This window comes from Leguminivora glycinivorella, chromosome 7 (genome assembly GCF_023078275.1).
Source record: "Leguminivora glycinivorella isolate SPB_JAAS2020 chromosome 7, LegGlyc_1.1, whole genome shotgun sequence".
Taxonomy (NCBI): Eukaryota; Metazoa; Arthropoda; class Insecta; order Lepidoptera; family Tortricidae; genus Leguminivora; species Leguminivora glycinivorella.
Window position 1 is genome coordinate 6,130,454 of NC_062977.1, and position 21,856 is coordinate 6,152,309.

Here is a 21,856-nt window from a genome sequence, read left to right on the forward strand (position 1 = left end):
AGGTATACCAAATAAAGGGAACCCGATTGGTTTAAATCCTATATTAAAGTAGGTTTAGGTTAGGTTAGAACTCCGCCCTTACACAACAACGAACGGCTTTTAAAGTAAGGTCAGGTTAGAACTGTGACCACACTCAAAAACAAACAGTTTACAGAGTAGGTTTAGGTTAGGTTAGTATTGTGACCCCACACAAATATAAACAGTTTACAGAGTAGGTTTAGGTTAGGTTAGAACTGCGATCACACAGAAAACAACGGCTTACAGAGTAGGTTTAGGTTAGGTTCGTTGTGACCAAACATAAAAACAAATAATTTCCAAATTATAAAATTTTAGAAAAATTAACTATACAAAATAAAATTAACTGTCGATGAAATGAAATGATTTGAAATGATGTCTTTGAAATATTCGATTAATTGTGTGTCGACGATTCAAGGGTAAACAGTTTATTTAAGCCCCATTTATTAGACATTTTTGCTTTTCGGATTTAATCATTAGGTATTTCGATTTTAGGTATTTTGAACATAGGTTATTAAACGTTCGTTTTTTTAATTTTAGGTATTTTGACCGTAGGTCATTTAAAGTTAGTTTTATTATTTTAGACATTATAATATGCACCTTTTTAAACTTTAGGTATTTTGAATTTCGGTCGAAACACCATTATGTATTTAGATTTTAGGTATTTTGAACGGAGGTCATTTAACGTTAGGTTTTTTAATTTTAGACATTGTGATACGTACCCTTTCAAGCTTCGTTTTTGTAGGAAGGTGGTTTTTGTTTTGGTAGCAGGTATTTAGGGTTCTCAACGGTCGCCAACGCATAAGTGGCTCCCCTGATGTTGCTTATGTCCTTGGGCGGCGATGACTGCTTCCCATCAGGCGGCTCGCCTGCTCGTTTGCTGCCTATTTCATAAAATAATAAATAATAAATGAGTGTCCTTTCTGTGTAATTACCTACAAGTAGGTATTTTTATTTTTCCGTGTTTACACGCAGAACGTTCGCCGGCGCTCTCTCTGGGGATGTCCGCAGACTCCACTAACATGGTCGCCGGGTACGCCGACGCCTCCATAAAAGTGTACGACATGGAGACACAGGCGGTAAATGTTCAGCTTTTATACTTGTTTCATGTTTTGGGATGGCCGAGTAACATTAAGAGGATACGGTAGCGTAAATGCTAAAATAGAAAGGTGTCCCCCTTTCAACTTGGGAATTTTAGTTAAATATGTGAAGTGTATTAACTAGATTTATCGAGAAAAAACGGTCCATTAAGAACAACCCGATAAAAGTTATTTCAAAAAAATCTTTAAAATCGAGGTTCCGCTCTCGACTCTTTCCTCCTTCAAAACTTAATCAATCGGAACGAAATTTGAGAATCTGTAACAATGAAATAATCTATGTCGGACCGTTTAGCTTTTTTGGTTAATTGTTACCAAAGCACTTGAGTATCACACCTTTGACTTTGCCTATTACAATGAAAAGCCCGTTTTAGAAATTTTTATTGGCTCTAGAATCTTTAAAAAGCAGAATTCAAAAAAATCAAAACGGTCCGACACAGATAAAAATAATATACACTTAGTGTTGAAAAAATCATTGCTCTATCTTCAAAAACCAGGGAGGAAATAGTCGAGAGCGTTTGTATGGAGAATTGACCCCTACCGTATCGTCTTAACGCATAGCAGTAACGTCAGTGATGTATGCGTAGCCGAATGCCTAGACGCTTCACGATTCGCTCACGATTCTTGAGCGTTTTGTGAAGCGTTTGTGATAGGTACTAATTAGGCGAGCAAGCACGGTCGCGTGATAAACTGATGAAGCACTGCGATAAGGCTTATCATACTATTGTGCTACGCCTACTGGTCTTCATTATAAATTGTCTAAAATGATACTTCATTGCAATTGTAGTAAAAAATGGAGTTATCATTTTATAAAGCAGTGAGGGGATTCATCGTTTGACATTCTAACCTATTACCCACATGCAAAAGCATTTGCATATTAGATAAATAAATATAAAACAATCTTGGACCACATACGTATGCTAAATTGTCATCTAACAACCCACCCCGTGGAGTGCTAGTAAGTAGGAAATTAATAAAATAATAAATCACAATAGATCAGGAATGGTCGCAGTGATACATAGGCGCTACGAAGCCTTACAAGGTCCCCCTAACAACGACAGCCAAACTAGCCAAAGTGTGTAGCGAGGGGCCATGAAAACTTTGCTACTTTCAGACTAAAGGAAACGATTGTCGACAAAATTGTAAAAATATCTGATTAGCCGATCCAATAACCAATAGTTTTCACAAAAGCTTACAGTTAAATGAAACACCTAGAATAATACGCCGCCATTACTTGCATCGACTTTTATTTACTCAATCGGGCGCGCTGAATTTATGTTCATTGAATATTAAAACGTGGAAAGGTGTGAAACAATACTTTTGGTTTCGACAGCTGTTGGATTTATCGTTATTAGCTTTCACTATTTAAACTTTATGGTAAATAACGTTTTATGCAATAAGCCTTTATTTATATCAAAGACATAATATATGTAACTCCGTATAGACAGCTACAGTCTATGAAAAAACGTACCTCAGAACCATATAGAAAAAGGTACGGTTGCCTAGATGGCGTTATACCTTTGGGGGACACTCGGTTAGATGGCGCTAATGTTAACATATGACATTTTAACACATATCAAGCTAAGAAAATGGTCCAAATTGTCAAAATTGATGTTTAATAATTTTAAGCTTGTGTCGAGAGATGGCAGTCTAATGCACTGTGATTACACATTTTACTTTGACAGTAACTCTCTATAATACTCGATACTCTTTGATTTATATTAATTTATTTTGCTAACTTGTATTTTGTGATTTTAACTACTATAAATTATAATGCAGTACAAGGCATCTTGTTTCAAATCTGGCAGCAGTGCACATGGCGCCTAACGGTTTTGTACCAGAAAGGAACAGTCAACGTTCCTAGACTACCTACTAATCAGAAAAAACAGTGCCAAGACTGCCTTCTCTCGACACAAGCTTCAAACTTTTGAACCTCAGTTTTGACAATTTGGCCCATATTGTTAGCTTTGCTATTGTTATATGATAACAATTTAATAATAGAACAATTTCATAATTGATTGACACCTATTTATTCTATGATAGGCTAAATTTTGCGTTTACGTAAGGCTAAAAGATTTAACCTATCCTAAATTAAACGTGGCCCATTACCTAATATTAGGTACTCCATTATGGTAAAGACGTCAAATACTGTTCCGCTATAGGTAAATAAATAAATAAATAAATATAGGACATTCTCACACAGATTGACTGAGGCCCACGGTAAGCTCAAGAAGGCTTGTGTTGTGGGTACTCAGACAACGATATATATAATATATAAATACTTATATACATAGAAAACATCCATGACTCAGGAACAAATATCTGTGCTCATCACACAAATAAAATGCCCTTACCGGGATTCGAACCCGGGACCGCGGCGCAGCAGGCAGGGTCACTACCGACTGCGCCAGACCGGTCGTCAAAACAAATGCTACAATGATTACCTACCTAATATTTAAGTACTTACTAACTTATTATTTACTGCCTCCGAATGAAACATGTGGTTATCAGCTGTTCACCTAAAATTGTATTGGCACGAAGGGCTTTGCTTCTTCTTTTCTTATGCGCACCAAGAAGTGGGATTCCTTGCCGGCGGCTATATTGCCGAGCTCATATAACCCGGCAACCTTCAAATCTAGGGTGAACAGGCATCTTCTGGGCGAGATCACTCCATCGTAGGCCACGTCTTTGCCTTTGGCTAGTCTGTGGCCAAGATTAAGCCCATTTATAATAAAAAAAGCCGTGAAAATTACCTATTCTATTGCCCAAAAGAATTTTCAAAATCTAATTTATATCCCTGCCACTTGTTACGAGTGTGCGTAAAATGTAGCCCCAATAAACCGTTCGGCTTAATCTCAGTTTACGGCTTTAGTCGTAAATGGAACATTACAAGGTTTACGGGATCCTTGAGAGCCGCCTTTAATCCTTTAAACTGGGTCACTGGTCAAGGATTACACTTAAAGTCACGCGATAGACGATAAAATAGCAGGCCGTCCCTATCGCACTATTTGTAAGTGCAATAGGGACGGCCTGATATTTTATCGTCTATCGCGCGACCATGCTTCCCGTACTGTAGTAACGTGTCACCATTCACTCACAAATACATAATTATGTACCGGGTGTCCCTAAAACAAACTCCAAAAAGGAAAAAACCGGCCAAGTGCGAGTCGGACTCGCCCACCGAGGGTCCCGTACAAACTTTCTTTCAAACTACCTAGTTAAAATAATCTCATGTTTTCATATAACTCTAATGAATAGACAAAAGTATAGGTACTAATGAGCATAACTGATTAAATTGATAGCTAATGAAATCCTATCACCCCTTTTTGTTTTGGCGTTTTGGTTTAGGGGCACTCTGCTAGGAATTGGACATTCGAGGCATATGTACATTCCAGGAACTGGACATTCGAGGCCTGAATGCTCTGTATACCTAGTCCCGCCACGGTAGACACAGACCAACAGTTATTTCCACTTGACTGACATAATTATCTGTTTCGCTTCTTTCAATTATAAGTAGGTAGTTAGGTTTCTTTTTGTCCAGTGTTGCCTAGCAGAAATTTTCACCAGCCGCCACCGGTAGTTATACAAGATGAAATAAAAAGGACCAGCCATTCTTCGCATAAATAATACCTACTTTTGAGGTCATAATGAACATCTTTTATTATGGGACCAATGCTGAAATAGCGAAAAAAAAATTGGCTGTTACAAACATAGAAATGAGTGGCATCACGTCACGTCAGTCGGATTAAGTAGGTATATACTAGTATTGGGGATCGATTTTTGAATTTCGAACGCACGAATTCGCCGTTCGAAAGTCTGTTGAAAACGACGTTATTTTTGAAAAAGAACGGCTAGTAAATTTAAAACTAGTGGTAATGACCACTCGTTTTCGATTCTGTTAGTAGAATTTAAATCACTAGTAGTGGAGATATTATTAAAAGAATTTCACGAAATCGAATGGCCGAGATTCTAAAATCGTCCCCCTGGTCTCATACTGTACCTAAGTTGTTCATTATGACATTTATGACCTCAAAAGTAACTACGCAAAGTATGGCTGGTCCTTTTTATTTCACCCTGCATACATTTAAACAAACTGTATTTATTGGCTTAGCTTTATATTCTACAGTTGCTTGACAGTAGTACCTAGGTACCTTCATAAATACCTACACTATGTAGTTCTCAGGAATTTTGTTAATATATTGATAGGGGTTCATGTTCATTTAAACTAACAATTCAAGTAGGTATCCAGAGTATCCTCAACTTCGAATTGAAGTGGATTTTGAAGCCACTTTATATTCCTCAATTAATACAGACACACATTTCACTTGAACCTATGTACCTATTTCACCACTGACATTCTGACCTTGTCTGAGTGCCTCTATGTACAGTCAACCAATTGGAACCCTAGGCCACTGTAAAACTGTGTCATAGTGACGTTATACTTAAATCAGATTGTAAGAAATCTCTTACTACTACATTACATTTAGACATATTTGTAGAGTGGCCTAGGGTTCCAATTCGTTGACTGTACAAATACGATAGGATAATATATGAGTACGACGCAGTACAGTCGAGTTCACAAACATTTTTACAAAACAACATTCCAAAAATATGTACTTATATACCTTATTGCCATTGAGAAGAGTAAAATAATATACTTACCTAAGTATTTTTGGCATGTTAGCTTGTGAACTCAATCATGTCGATAGGTATGGGGTCGGTAATCCAACGCCTCAAATTTTCTTTTTATCCCAGATTATGTAACGTAGGTACTGCCGAATTATAGAATTAGAGAACTGAACTTTATTAAGGACAATAGGGATGACGACTACATAAAAAAATGGCATTCTGTTTAGTCCGTCAGTTAGATCGTTCAAAAATACTGAACACATAATTATTTTTCGCTTTTTCTAATTAATGAAAAAATACAAAGATATAGAGCATCAAAGTTCCGGAGTGGGGGCTTGTGACGTCACTTCTAAGTAAAAATTGAACGTCACACGAAACTTCAACGCACTGTACTGTCGTCATTTTTCGTTTACGAGAAGAAAGAAAAAATACGTGTCTAAAATTATTTCATAATTTAACTGACGGACTAATTAGTTTTTTTAGTCGTCTCGCCTATTGTGGTTGGGTGGTGTGATTAAAATCGTCTACGAGGGCTTTCGTTGCTGACACACTAGACACACACCTACTCCGTTTACAGAAAACCGGTAAAGTAGGAGTAAAGCACTTTTTAATATACAAGATTTGAATTTTGACTGTTTTCGACCGAAAATTACATTTTATACGCCGGTCATTTACACATCGACCTTACAAAATAAGTTCTACACATCTTTACTTACAGCGACTTCACTAGATAATCTGTTCTATTTTCGGAGCCCCTCCAATTATGAACACGGTGCCACGAAAGAAATTATTGTGACATTTCTAAATATAAAATAGATGAGACTGGTCTGTCCTTCGATAGGTAATTGGGTTTCGGTGTCTGAAGAAAAGACGATACGATACAGGCCAATTCTCCATACAAACGCTGTCGACTATTTCCTCCCTGGTTTTTGAAGATAGTGCAATGATTTTTTCAACACAGATTATTATTATTTTTATCTGTGTCGGACCGTTTTGATTTTTTTGCTATTTTTATTTTAAAAGACGCTAGAGCCAATCAAAAATTTCTAAAAACGGCCTTTTTCAATATGGCTCAAAAAAAAGTGTGATACTCGGTAACAATTAGCCAAAAAATCTAAACGGTCCGACACAGATTATTTCATTGTTATTCATATTCTCAAATTTCGTTCCGTTTAAATAAGTTTTGAAGGAGTAAACAGTCGAGAGCGGAACCTCGATTTTAAAGATTTTTTCGCAATATCTTTTAACTGAGTTGTTCTTAATGGACATTTTTTTATATATCTGCACCTTCATACAGAATGGTTTTTTTTCCGTAGTTTGTACGCGGTGCACGAAGGATCAGATCGTTAGCATTTCTAAGTTTTATTCTTTGAAATTTTTGTTTTTTCGTGAAAGATATTTTTATATGTAAATCTTTTTGTAAAATTTTGCGTACTAATATGCATGTATAATACGTGTATGTTTGGCGTATATTCATAACACTAGTTTTTTTATAAATATATTCTGTCGGAGTTAGAGGATCGAATTGGAATAATACTTTTACTAATTTATTTTGTGCTCTTTGTATTGTATTTATTTGGGTAGCTGTAGCTGTTCCCCATACCTCAATTAGATAATCTATATGTGGCTTTGCAATAGAGTTATAAATCATGTAGCGCACGTTAGTTGGAAGACATTTCGCTATACTACGTAGTGCACCCGTAAGGGAAGTAATTTTTCTTTTTACTTTATCAATGTGTGATTTCCAGGTAACTTGTTTGTCTAGTATAAGGCCTAAGTACTTCTCATTATCAATTTTACTTATTACTTGATTATTTATTGTTAGGGGTTGGTGGTGAGAAATTTTCTTGTTTTTAGATGCGAATATGATGTAGTTTGTTTTAGAGACATTTATTGTCAGTAAATTATTTTTAAACCACTTGTCAAGAATGTTTAAATCGATTTGAACGTCAGTAATTATATCATGTATAGAGTTCCCAAAGTAAAAAAGACTAGTGTCGTCTGCATATAAGGTTGCCTCCCCTTTTAGGCCAATTTCGCTGATGCTATTTATGTAAATAAGGAAAAGGAGAGGGCCCAGAATGGACCCTTGGGGGACACCAAACGTTACGGGTAAAGGTTTGCTTTCATGTTCACCAATTTTTACTATTTGTTTTCGTCCTGATAGGTAGGAGTCAAAAATTTTAAGAGCAGTACCAGCGACACCAGCCTGTCCTAGCTTTCGTAAAAGGATATTGTGACTCACCGTATCGAATGCCTTCTTTAAGTCTATAAATAGTTACGATAAATCTAGTTAATAACACTAGTATATTTAACTGAAAATCCCAAATTGAAAGGGGGACTACTTTCCGTTTTAGCATTTTTGCTCCCGTAGCGTCTTAATTAAAAAATAATGTTAACACCTTGGTGGACACTAAACGCCTATATAGGCGTAATCCTATTGTTCTTTCTATTATGTCTGGAGTAATAGTGTCCTGCAAGATTTTAAGGGGAAATGCAATTAAATACATGAAGTGACAGCTTTTCATTACGCATAAATTCCATATTATCGTCTCCATGTACAGCGGAAAATACTTATTTTACAGTAATTCTACTTTTTCCACTTCTGCCTATGCCATGCCGTGTCCTTTTCTAGGAACTTCAGATTCTTACCAAAACACATATAGACCGTCAACCAAATCTTGTCACTAGAAAAAGGCGGCAAATTTGAAAAATCGCGGGCTAGCAACACTAGTTTTGAAAATCGGTGGAAGTTCGCATGTCATTTGTATTTTATCTGTGGAAATCTCCGTCCTACCAAAAAGAGAAATAACTAGCACATATCCGTCCCTTTTTAATACATTATCTAATTCGTAAGGAAGGAGCGAGCCCCTTGAAAAAAAAATATCTGTGGCTGTTCGACGTACATTGCCGGTTTTTGTTCGTTTCATAGGGATACCATACTTTAGTTTGACGTACATTGCTACTGCCAAAATTTGGTTGACAGGCTATATCTCAGCGGTTTATTTAATCGTGAACAGAGACATAAAATACAAAATTACATAATTATATACACGGTAATCCATACTAAGTAATATTATAAATGGGAAAGTGTGTGTGTCTGTTTGTTTGTCCGTCTTTCACGGCAAAACGGAGCGACGAATTGACGTGATTTTTTAATTGAAGATAGTTGAAGAGATGGAGAGTGACATAGGCTACTTTTTGTCTCTTTTTAACCCCCCACTTTCCTAAAATGAGTGGTGGAGTTTGTATAGAGCATTCCACAATTTACGAATTTAACGCGTGCGAAGCCGCGGGCAAAAGCTAGTATATAATATAAACGGTAGTTTACAGTACCTACCTAGTAAAATAAGTATATTTTCTTCATTTATTTTTGTTACTTCCAGGCAATTCGTACATACAAGGTTCACAAGCTACGCCTCCAGTTCATCCCAAAGAAGCTGCAACGCATGCACATTGGGCAAGTGTGCGCACTTAAGTGCCACGATGACAGGCCATTCGTCTTCGCGAGTGCTGCGTGGGATAAGACAGTCAGGGTACTTAGAACTACTGCTTATTCTTAGTACAACTAAAGCAAGGGAACACGAGGGGCTTGGACGGTATCATTGTTCCTAATAAGACAGTCAGGGTACTTAGAACTACTGCTTATTCTTAGTACAACTAAAGCAAGGAAACACGAGGGGCTTGGACGGTATCATTGTTCCTAAGGAAACTGCAACGCGTGAACTTCAGGTAAGTAGGTGAGTGCCATCAAGTGCAGCAACGACAGACCATTCGTCTTTGCGAGTACGGCATGGGACAAAACAGTTTGCAATACTTTGCTAATTCATTACTAAGTACAAGTACCTACCTACAGCCAACATTCAGAACACTGCGGGTCGCTTAATGTTAAAGATACAACCATCGGTCTGGTGCCCCGGCACAATAGGCTACTTGACCCTTTTTAGGGTTCCGTAGTCAACTAGGAACCCTTATAGTTTCGCCATATCTGTCTGTCTGTCCGTCCGTCCGTCCGTCCGTCCGTCCGTCCGTCCGTCCGTCCGTCCGTTCGCGGATAATCTCAGTAACCGTTAGCACTAGAAAGCTGAAATTTGGTACCAATATGTATATCAATCACGCCAACAAAGTGCAAAAATAAAAAAATGGAAAAAAATGTTTCATTAGGGTACCCAGGGTTTTATAGGGTTACATGTAAAGTGGGGGCTGATATTTTTTTTTTCATTCCGACCCCAACGTGTGATATATTGTTGGATAGGTATTTAAAAATGAATAAGGATTTACTAAAATCGTTTTTTTGATAATATTAATATTTTCGGAAATAATCGCTCCTAAAGGAAAAAAAAGTGTGTGTCCCCCCCCCCTCTAACTTTTGAACCATATGTTTAAAAAATATGAAAAAAATCACAAAAGTAGAACTTGATAGGTTCAGTTGTTTTTGAGAAAAATATGGAAAACTACGGAACCCTACACTGAGCGTGGCCCGACACGCTCTTGACCGGTTTTTTAAAGTCTATTTTATATTATTTATTACTGTCCAATTAACCGAAAAAAAGTATTACCATATTTTATTACGACTTGAAAACCACAAAAAACATTTATAAAGTTTACTTTAACTTAATTAGGCAAAAACATCATTAGCCATGTCAATCTATAGATTGTCTGCGCATGACGTAAATCGAATAGAACTCAAAATTTTCTGACATTTAAGTTATGAGGCATAAAGTTCATCATGTCAGTGATTGACTCGACATTAAGTTAAGTTAGGTTCTATCACTCTTCTACGTCACTATGTTAGAACCTACGTAAGTTTATTAACTATGAAGTTCGTATGTGCACCATTATAAACTCTACTGGTTGAATAGAATCGTCTTCTAGACAATGTCACACAATGTAAACATGTCAGTTTGGTTCAGTTCGTTTGCCTGTGCGGTCGGCCGGCCGCACAAATATACATTGGAAAACTATCTAGTATTTTATTTACTGTGTCCACGGATATTTCCAACTTGGTAGCAGAGCGTGCAGTAAATTTGCTACGATAGTATTAATTTTCCGAAGTGTTCGCGAGAAATTTCATCAAATTATTTTCAAAAATTTTCGCAACAAAAACAAAAGATGGCATCTGCCAGTCAGAATGGTTTCATCGAAAAACTGTCTGGAATACAGAATTATTCATCTTGGAAGTTTATGATGCGGATGGTGCTTATCCACGATGATCTTTGGGAATGTATAAGCACGCCTGAAAATAAAAATGAAGACGCGAAGAAGCAGGAGAAGGCGCTCGCGAAAATCGCCTTAAACGTACAGCCTTGTGTGTTTCCACAAATTAGAAATGCCAAGACGGCTCGCGAAGCGTGGAGCAACCTGCAAAAGGCATACGAGGACCGAGGCTTGTCACGACGGCTCGGACTGCTACGCACATTGTTCGCCATCAAACTGAGCGAATGTGGTAGCATGGAGGTTTACGTCAACAAGGTCATGGACATATCGCAACAGCTGAGCGACATCGGGAAGGCATTGGAAGATGACTTCGTGGCCGTGATTTTACTCAGTGGCTTGACAAGCGATTACGACCCGTTGATAATGGCTCTAGAAAATTCGAACACGTCACTGTCAAGCGAAAATGTCAAAGCCAAATTGCTTCTAGAAAATTCAAGACGCAATGAGAAAAGTGAAGATGCTACGGCTTTTGCAACTCGGAAAGCACGCAACCCAATTAAATGCTTCAGATGCAAAAAGAGTGGACACACCAAGAAGGATTGTCCAGAAAACTCTGACGGCAAGAAGAGTGGCATGAAAAGCCAGACGATGCTTACTGCATTGGCCGCAGGAGCCAACCGTGACGTTTGGTACGTCGACAGTGGTGCGGCACAGCATTTCTGCAACGATCGCAGTTTTTTATCAGATTTTACTACTGATAAACCAAAGAAGGTATACATCGCGAATGGTGAAGCCTTATTGACAGCTGGGAAAGGAACTGCTCAAGCTTTGTTAAAGGACAATAGTGTGAGATCTATAAGTAATGTATACTTAGTACCTAAATTGTCTGCAAATTTATTATCTGTTAGTGCTATGGATAGGAAAGGTTACGAAATTGTATTTCGTTCTGGCGTGTGTAAAGTTTTAGACAAAGGGCAGGTTTTAGCTACAGCTACTTTAAGGGATGGTATTTATCAACTCGATGCCATCGAAACTCTTTCTGCTGTGTGTAGCGAGCCATCTTCGCAGGCTATGTCTTTGTCTTTGGGTACAGGTGACAGCGTAGCGGTGCCTACTGCTGCCGTGAGCGTGAAGCAAGCGCCACAGATCCCTGCTACTGGAAGCCAGTCAACACAACAAGTTTGGCATCGACGTCTATCTCATCTGAACGCCCGCAGTATGGAGTTACTGAGAAAAGGTATGGTCACTGGTATTTCTTATGACAACAATAATTTTGAGTCGTGTGTTTCCTGTATTTTAGGTAAACAGACTAAGTTGCCATTTCCGAAGAAATCTGAGACCAGGGCTAAGGAAATCCTTGGGTTAGTTCACAGTGACGTCATGGGACCACTACCGTGTCCGTCCATAGGTGGGAAAAGATATTTCCTGTTGTTCATTGATGACTTGTCAAGAAAAACATTTGTTTATTTTCTTAGGCGGAAGGATGAGGTTTTTGAGATGTTTAAAGAATTCAAAGCTCTCGTGGAAAACCAAACCAATAAGAAAATAAAAGTTCTTCGTAGTGACAATGGTGGTGAATATGTCAATTCTAAATTTCAGAAGTTCCTGAAGGCGCATGGAATTCGACATCAGACCACGGTTCCAAGGTCATCAGCTCAGAACGGAGTCGCGGAGCGCGCGATAAGAAGCGTTACGGAGAAAGCCAGGTGCATGCTTCAGGAAGCAGGCTTGAAGAAGGAATTCTGGGCAGAAGCGGTCAACACCGCCGTCTACCTTAAGAATCGCTCTCCGACTAAGGCTGTGATGGGCAGTACACCAGAAGAAAAGTGGACAGGTAAAAAGGAGAATCTTAGCTACCTGCGCATTTTTGGCTGTCAAGCTTATGCCCTTCAGCACAAACGGGACAAACTGGATCCCAAAAGTAAGAAGTATATTTTTTCCGGATACTGTGACGACACAAAAGGTTACAGACTGATAGATCCGGAGAACCCGAAGACTGTCATAAAAGCTAGAAACGTGATTTTTCTAGAACATGCTTTTTGGAATGACATTTCATCGGATGAGTATGACAGTTCACGTTACACTCAGATTAGTTTGACGAACAATGTAACTGTCACTGATAATACTCAGGTGCAACCCGCTTTACCCGTTTTACCCCAAGAGCCCGCAGAAATATCTGATGAAAACGCTCAAGATAACAGCGTCATTACAACAGATGATTCTGAGAGCAGCAGTGAGACCCCAGATGACCCTGCGGATGAGACGTATGTCCCAGGAGATTCAACACTGGAAGACTTTGAAAACTCTACGGATGGAACGAGTGAGTTTGAGTCTGCTAATATAGCAAACACTGTATGCAGTGACACAGGGGACCCTCAAACAGTTCGCGAGGCGCTGAGTGGCCCGGATGCGAGTAAGTGGAAAGCCGCGATGGCGGAAGAGTATAAATCCTTCATCGATAATAAGTGTTGGACTCTGACTGACCGCGATGCGAAGCAACGGCCTGTCAAATGCAAGTGGATCTTTAAAAGAAAGCTTGGCCTCGATGGGGAAATACTGAGATACAAAGCGCGCCTTGTTGCAAAAGGTTATACCCAGAAATACGGTATTGATTACGAGGAAACGTTTTCTCCTGTAGTAAGATATTCCACTATACGTACGTTACTAGCTTTAGCAACGGAACATAACATGAATATCGAGCATCTTGATGTAAAAACGGCGTTTTTGAATGGAGATTTAAAAGAAACCGTTTTTATGGAGCAGCCAGAAGGCTATAAGATTAAGGGCCAAGAAGATAAAGTTTACAAGTTGAATAAGGCCATATACGGACTGAAGCAAGCTTCGAAGTCTTGGTATGAGAAAATAAATGGCGTTTTGACAAACAAAATGAAGTTCAAACGTTTATCTTCCGAACCTTGTGTTTATGTCAAGTCGAGCGGGAAATCCATTATTATAATTGCGCTCTATGTTGATGACATAATGTTGTTTTCTTCAGCTGATTGCCGAGATACGGCTGGAGTCAAAGAAGAATTAAAGAAGGCCTTTGAAATCAAAGACTTAGGGCCAGCTCATCACATTCTTGGAATGAGGCTTTGCAGACAGAATGACGAGATTACTCTAGACCAGTCAAGCTATATTAAGAAGGTGCTAGAACGTTTTCATATGTCGGATTGCAAACCTGCGCGAACACCTATGGAAACAGGTCTGAAGCTCGTGAAATCTACAAAGAAAGATTGTACGCACGACTACAGAGGCCTGATAGGATGTCTAATGTACATAGCGGTATGTACGCGACCAGATATTGCGCATGCTGTCAGCTCACTCAGCCAGTTCAACGACGCGTACGACGAGAACCACTGGAAAGCGGCGAAACGCGTTCTTCGCTATCTGAAAGGTACGCTTAATCATTGTTTAACTTTTCAGAAGTCAGGTTTAGACATCGTCGCATATGCTGATGCTGATTTTGCGTCAAATGAGATCGATCGCCGATCTTATACCGGTTTTGTGTTCAAAATCGGAAATTCTACAATCTCATGGGAGAGTAGGAGACAAAAGACAGTCGCTCTTTCAAGCACGGAGAGTGAGTACATGTGTCTGTCAGATGCTTGTAAAGAGGCTCTCTTTCTACGCAAGTTTCTGTTCGAAATTTACGGGGTACAGTATAGGATTACTTTGTTTAATGACAATCAGTCTGCACTGAAATTGTGTGCTAATTCTATGTACCACGCCAGAACGAAGCACATCGATGTACGGCATCACTTCATCAGGGAAATCGTTGAGGAAGGTACTGTCGTTTTAAAATACCTATCAACTGATGAAATGGTGGCCGATGTTTTAACGAAACCGTTAGCAAAAGAAAAACATGATAAGTTTGTTAGTCATTTATTTGTATCATTAAATAAGTGACTTGGCTCTAAGCAATATACTATATACTTGTGAAGGTATAGTTTGTTTTAGATCCGTTTCATGTATGTTTTGACTATTTGTAGTTTTATATGTTACGGATACTTTACGAAATTTACTGATACCTTTGCTATGCCTATTTTTGTGTTGTAGGTAATGTTTTGTTTTTAGACAGCGGATGTGTCTAATGTATTTGCTTAGATTACTATGTGTTTAATGTATGTGATGTACATGAGTTTATATTGGTTCAAGGGCCAATGTTAGAACCTACGTAAGTTTATTAACTATGAAGTTCGTATGTGCACCATTATAAACTCTACTGGTTGAATAGAATCGTCTTCTAGACAATGTCACACAATGTAAACATGTCAGTTTGGTTCAGTTCGTTTGCCTGTGCGGTCGGCCGGCCGCACAAATATACATTGGAAAACTATCTAGTATTTTATTTACTGTGTCCACGGATATTTCCAACTCACTACTCGTCTGACATCGTTTTCGGTGGCCAAAGAAAAAAAAATATTACACACATTTTTAATCGAAAATACGTAGCCACCATTCACTTTTATTAATACCCAAAATCTAAAATTTTATTTTTAAATTGGTTTCTTATGTCGAATACTACAGAAAATAATCATTTCTTGTGCCAAATTCGATAAGAGTCTAGTAGCCTATTTCAATAAGTCTTTTTATAGATTTTATTATATAATGCCCCTGTTATTAAGAGTATACAAAGAGTTATTTTCTTAAATTCTTAAGTGCGCCTTTGACTATCCAATTATTATACTTTCAAAGTATTTTCCATTATCTAGAAAAACTTCGCACTAAAATTGCACAAAGAACAAAAACAATTTAAAGGCCGTTATAAAAACTACGTTAAACGAAATCCCCTTTTATTAATTTACCCGCAAACTGTACAAAGCCTTTTATAAATTAAAAGTGTACTTAAATACCAGGAATGTTATTGTGTTGCGGAGATATTAAACTGTGCCGCTTAACCTTTTGAAACCTTTTGCAAATTTAAACAGCTGAAAAAAAAGGAAATGAAAATGTACATTTCGGAACGGGCTGTCGTAGCAGCGGTTGTTTTAGCACGAAACAAAACATAAAGGTGAATCCAGATGGAAGAATCAAACCACGTTTTTAGGCCATTTTTTTTTCAAAGTTGTCTACCCCACTTTTTTTTGAATTTGGAAATTTTTATGAATAGAATAGAATAGAATAGCTTTATTTGCATAGAATAAGTATTACTTGATTTATGTCTACAGATGTTATTTTGACAATTTGTTGCTTATTCTGCTATATGTATTTAAAAATACTAGCATGCAAAATTTTACAAAATACTTAATGACTATTTTTAATTAATTAACAATTTTGCTCCTGCATGTTTTCTTTGAGAAAATCATCGTGGCAATAATAATTTTTATCTAATAAATAACCAACAAGAACTTTTTTAAACTTATTTACATGTAACTCTTTCATGCTTTTTGGTAACTTGTTATACAATTTAATGCACATTGCAAAACACTGTCTGTTATATAATGAAGTTCTTGGAATACTGTCATGCACGAGGCGGCCTTCATTTCTCGTACCCCTCGGAAACACGGATTGAGCCGTCGTGAAAAGGTCCATATGATTTTTGACGAACATGCATGACTCTAAAATATATAAAGACGGAAGTGTAAGGATCTTTAGAGATTTGAACATTTCTCTACACGATTTAAATGGGCGTGAATTACAGATTGCTCGAATACATTTTTTTTGTGCAATAAATGCTCTATCCAAACTTGAACAGGCCCCCCAAAGTATAAGGCCGTACCTTAAATTAGAAGAGACATAACCGTGATAAGCAGCTAATGAGGCTTGTAAGCCAGATGTGCGTCTCAGTCTCCTCAAAACATAGACAAATCTGTTTGCTTTTGAGCACACATGTTCAATTTGTTCACTCCAGTCCAAATATTTATCTAATTTTAAACCTAAAAACGATATGTGGTTTCCACTCAGAATCGCGAGCTCTTTCAATCCTAATAGGAGATAAAAGGTGTCCCAAGGTTTTTCCCATTCTGTTACCATTTTTTCACACATTTTTATGGCGGTAACGGAATGGAAGGTCTGAAAAATATATATGGAAATCTTGGGACATTTTTTTTCTCCTATCAGGATCGAAAGACGTCGCAATTTTGAGTATGAATCGCGTAAAAAATACCCATGTTACAAAAAAAGTGGGTTGGACAACTTTGAAAAAAAAATGGCCCTTTTATTAAAATACGTTCCTACTTAGTTATTCAATTTTGATTGCCATACGGTCGGGCATATTTAGATAACATAAATCTATAGCGCGACCAATACAATTTAAAGTCTCTCAAATTCACAGTGTCCTCGTCGAGATCAGCATTATTATTAATGTGAAAGTAACCTTGAGAAATAAGAATAAGAGTAAGAAAAAAGAATAAGCTCTTACTACAGAAGGTTTTATATATTTATGATAGTTACCCACATTTTCACTGCCACGCCGCTGTCTTTGCATAGGTATCTACGTTGAAAAGGCCATGTATATAAACAGACGAATAGGTATACACATGAATATTTTCTCTCTATAAGTTGGCTGATGTTTGTTATACACCAAGTTTCTGTAATTTTGCCTTCACTCCTCATGCAAATACATTATATAATATTAAATGCTTCACCAACACTAGTATATATTTGATTGTTGCTGCCAGGCTATACACTATGTAACATAATTGCCGAAGATAAATCCTACGGCTTATACATTACCTTCTATAGTACCTTTAATTTTCATGATGTTTATTTTAATAAAAAAGGAAGTGGTATTCGTAACCGCTATTCGATACCGGTTATGCTCTTAAATGGATCACCAGCATTAATGTTACATCCTGTATTAAAATAAATCCAATCTGCACGAAGTCTAAACATACCTACATACACGTGACAGTCGTGACACGAGGAAAGGAGGAAACAGCAAAGGTGAAATATGTCGACTTGTGCGCACTCACCTTTAAACTTCAATATTGGATTTATGCTAATACCAAAATACCTCACTCAATTTTATGCTCGGAAAAATCTGTTGTGTCATTGTTCGCATAACTCTCATTAGGATTTTGTACATATATTAATAGAGTTTGCTCGTGGAATAACCAATTTCCTACACATAGTAATGTACATGTGTGTTTGTTCTTGCCTCGTGTGTGTTCTCGCTACGCTCGCGATTCAATATTGGCATCTTTCGCTAGCTCGGGTACCAATCGCTAGCACGTGAGGTAAAACGACAACTTTGCCCCCTTGTAACACAAAGAACTGTTAGAGTCTGTACGGAAAAAGAAGTCTTGGAATATATTGAACCGCATACATTTCACAAATCTCAACTTTCCGAACAGACTCCACAGAAACTGTATAATATAACTATGTATAACTATTACCTAAACTTGAATAACAATATTTTACACACATACATTTTCCAACCCTACCTCATCTGCCGGCTCAAAGCATCCCTGAGATTAAAATATTCCACTCGGCGGTGGTAAGCTGCTCAAATTATTTATTGAGCGCTCCTTTTTAACGTTTTGAGCGCATCAACAAAGAAGTCTACCTATCCCGTTTGCGTTCGGCGTTGAGATACACTGGATGCTCTCAATGCTTCAGATTATGTACTAGATAAGGAATGCCTAAGAGCAATGAAAACTGGTGACTAGGTATTAAAGTTTAGTAACAGTGATGGACATTGAAAAACTTAGCAACGCGCCCACTTGGATTGATATGTTGGAATTAGTCCCTGTCCTTGGGTTTCATTGGATAGGTCTCACGGTAGCTTATTGGCAGACCGTAGATTGGCCGTAGATCCAGAGTGGTTTGAGTCGCTCGTAGCATAACGTTTCTTGACTTTTCCATTGTTTCTAATTATACTGGTATCTTCGAAATGTTAAGATAATGATATTCTGAATTTCACATAAAATAACTATATTACTTTGACCAACTATCCAATCATCATCGAGTAGGTACCTACCTATTTAATATTGTTTGCTTTTAATAGTTTTAGTTCAGTTTCAGTTTATTTATTAAAGAACAATTTTTACCTTATAAATATTAACCTAGTCTATGTACAATAAAATAATACCAACAAAAACATACATACAACAATAGATTGGCATTGTTACCTCTCTCCCTCCTGATGAGAAACATACATTTAATTCATTTCATAAAGAACTGTTACAGATCTGGGACACGAGGTGCCAAGTTGGCTGCACGATGACGTTCGAAGGGGTTGACGTGTGCAACAACAGTATTGATTTAAAAGTAAGTATCTTTTATATGTATTATACAATATAAAAATAAATAAATAAGATTTAAAATTTCAGTTACGTTCCAGATATTAAGGACCTCTCTCGAGTATAGGCCTCCTCCAATTGTTTCCATTTGTCCCATACATTCATACTAATAATATAATGATGATAATATGATGATGATGTTGACGACATAATGTACTAAATTAAAATTAAAATTCATTTATAAATAATTTATTAAGAAATTGAACAATTGAAATGTTATAATAATGCATGCATTATCCACAAACTTGTATCTATTTTTATATAGATATTAAGGAATAAATGGCTTTTTTATTTTATTTTATTATCTTTTATATACTACTAGCTTTTGCCCGCGGCATCGCTCGCGTTAAATTCTAAAATTGCGGAATGCTCCACACAAACTTCCACCCCCCATTTTAGAGGGTAGTGGGGGTTTAGAAAGAGTCAAAAAGTAGCCTATCTCACTCTCCATCCCTTCAACTATCTCTACTCACGTTAATTCGTCCCTCCGATTTGTCGTGAAAGACGGACAAACAAATAGACACACACACTTTCCCATTTATAATATTAGTATGGATAATTTGTAAATTACCCACCGTGAGTTTACGGGTTAAGAGTTTCACCACCCCCTTTCTTCCCATGGGTCTCGTAGAAGTCTACTATTGAATACGGGTTAAATTGTGTTGTAGACGAGAGGCTGTCTACCTGTCACTGCAATGCCACAATTTTACTTTTCTCGCATCGCCTAATTTGCCAAGAGTGCCACTAAAACTTGAGTAGTTTCATGTGCTCTGCCTACCCCTTTAAGGGATAAAGGCGTGAGTGTATGTATGTATGTTGTATATTACAATCATGTCAATTATGAATGACTACTGTGAAACCAACGTTACGAAATGTAGGTATTTGCTAGAATATTTTTTCTTACTTAATTGTCATTAAATATTTTAGGCACGCTTCTAAAATGCCTTTAATTAAATTGTTTATAGTTTACTTCTAAAATTGTTTCGAACAGGTAACAATAAATACTTAGTATTTGAAAATTTATGCGAGTTAGCAAACAACCTCTGTTTGATGTCTAGCCTTCAAACTATTAGGCCCAACATTTAACAAGATCATAGATTACTTCTCCCAGATAGAACGTAAAATAATTATGAGTTGTATGTTAAGTAATCATAACAGATAGTTCTTTAGAAACGCGCATCCAGCTCTAAAATAATAAGGTAAAATAGAAAGCAATTTGTCTTTAACTTTACATATCGGTTTATTCCGACGACCGCTATGCGAACGACCACTATGTCACGCTTCTTCTTTTTGTACTTTTTGACAGTCGTGAAATGTTTCTTTACAAATCATAATGGCCATTTTTTTACCAATTATCTTTAAATATTATTATACTCGTGTATAATTGTGTCCTAGACCCGTCTTCACGCGCCCCACTCATCTTCCTAACTTAATAGCTTATAAGTATGTACAGTAAACCAATTGGAACCCTAGGCCACTCTACAACAATGTCAAATAGTCAGTAAGAGATTTCTTACAACAAGCCTTCTTGAGCTTACCGTGGAACTCAGTCAATCTGTGTAAGAATGTCCTATATTTATTTATTTATATTTTATTTTATTTATTTTTATCTGATTTATAACGTCACTATGACATAGTTCTACAGTGGCCTAGGGTTCCAATTGGTTGACTGTATGCTCAGTGCTAGACTGCATCGGCATTTTCCGTCTGAAATGATTTTGCTGTTCCTAATAAAAAGGAGTATACCTATTTAATATCGAATATATATATAACTACATAACTGCTCAAAGGTTGCAGACATGTGCTGTAGAGGAGTGTAGTGGAGCGAGCATGACTTTGTGAATGTCATGAACTACTAGTATATCTGTAGGGGCAGAAAACAGCGGTGAGCTGTGCACGTTCTGTCTCGTAGGGGGTAATCTATAAAATAAACAGATTAGAAAAGACAATTTATACGCCAAGCTGAAATTAATTAAGCGAAAAGCATAGTAATTATATTTTATGACTATAAGTAATTTGACTCGACCTTTGTAATATAACTTTCAACGTCTTAGAGAAAATTTAATTAAGTTATTGAAAGCGTTACTAAAATGTTAATGCTTAGTAAATAATAACTGTATTTTCAATATTTAAATGTAATTATCTCGTAGAGTTTGAATATATTCCCAAATGTAAGTTCAAGAATAGAGCTTACTCCCATCTTAATGACAACCCTTCTAGTGTAAGGGGTGACCATGTGCAACAGAAATCGGTTGCAATCAGGCAGTTCGTCTGATCGTTTGCCATCAAGAAATATCCCAAAATCTTTACCTATGTAAAACGCATGAGATCCGATTGGTTTTTATGTTAATTACCACAAATACCACACAACATAAAATGTCAAGAAATTTAAACCCCTTGATCATGCCGCTACCTTCAATCTATCTTTAATATTATTGATGTTAGTAGCCAGCGATGATGATGATCTATTTATTTACTTTAGACAAAATTTGTAGCTGTAAGTTGTCCTTAAACTTTTACTTTCACAACCGCTTTGTGAGAGTCTCTCATATGTTAAGCTTATCTAATATTTTGAGCGGTGCCCGGCAAAGCTAATACAAAACACTTTTAATTAAAACTTGCCTCTTCTCTTGCTGTAACTTGGTGGTCTTAGCTTTAGGGATGGGTATGTGTAAAGGGATTACAATGGTCATTCAAAATAATTTTAGACCGAGA

At 37.2% G+C, this 21,856-nt stretch overlaps 2 protein-coding genes across 2 annotated transcripts in view; both read left to right on the plus strand.

Moving 5' to 3' along the window:
- Positions 1–21,856, plus strand: part of LOC125227828 — a 46,132-nt gene that overhangs the window by 4,381 nt on the left and 19,895 nt on the right. The window contains exons 4-6 of the mRNA XM_048132191.1: positions 991–1,094; positions 9,128–9,277; positions 19,029–19,109. Coding sequence (XP_047988148.1) covers positions 991–1,094; positions 9,128–9,277; positions 19,029–19,109 — 335 coding nt within the window. The remainder of the gene's footprint in view (positions 1–990; positions 1,095–9,127; positions 9,278–19,028; positions 19,110–21,856) is intronic.
- On the plus strand, positions 11,854–14,043 carry LOC125227829. The gene is made up of 2 exons (XM_048132193.1): positions 11,854–12,135; positions 12,498–14,043. The coding sequence occupies exons 1-2, from the start codon at positions 11,970–11,972 to the stop codon at positions 12,674–12,676; spliced, it is 345 nt and encodes a 114-aa protein (XP_047988150.1). The 5' UTR covers positions 11,854–11,969; the 3' UTR covers positions 12,677–14,043.

Coding starts and splice junctions, on each gene's coding strand:
- LOC125227829 (XM_048132193.1), top strand. CDS start 11,970: ATGTCTTTGTCTTTGGGTACAGGTGACAGCGTAGCGGTGCCTACTGCT. Junction 12,136..12,497: donor TATGGAGTTACTGAGAAAAG/GTATGGTCACTG, acceptor TCTAAATTTCAG/AAGTTCCTGAAGGCGCATGG.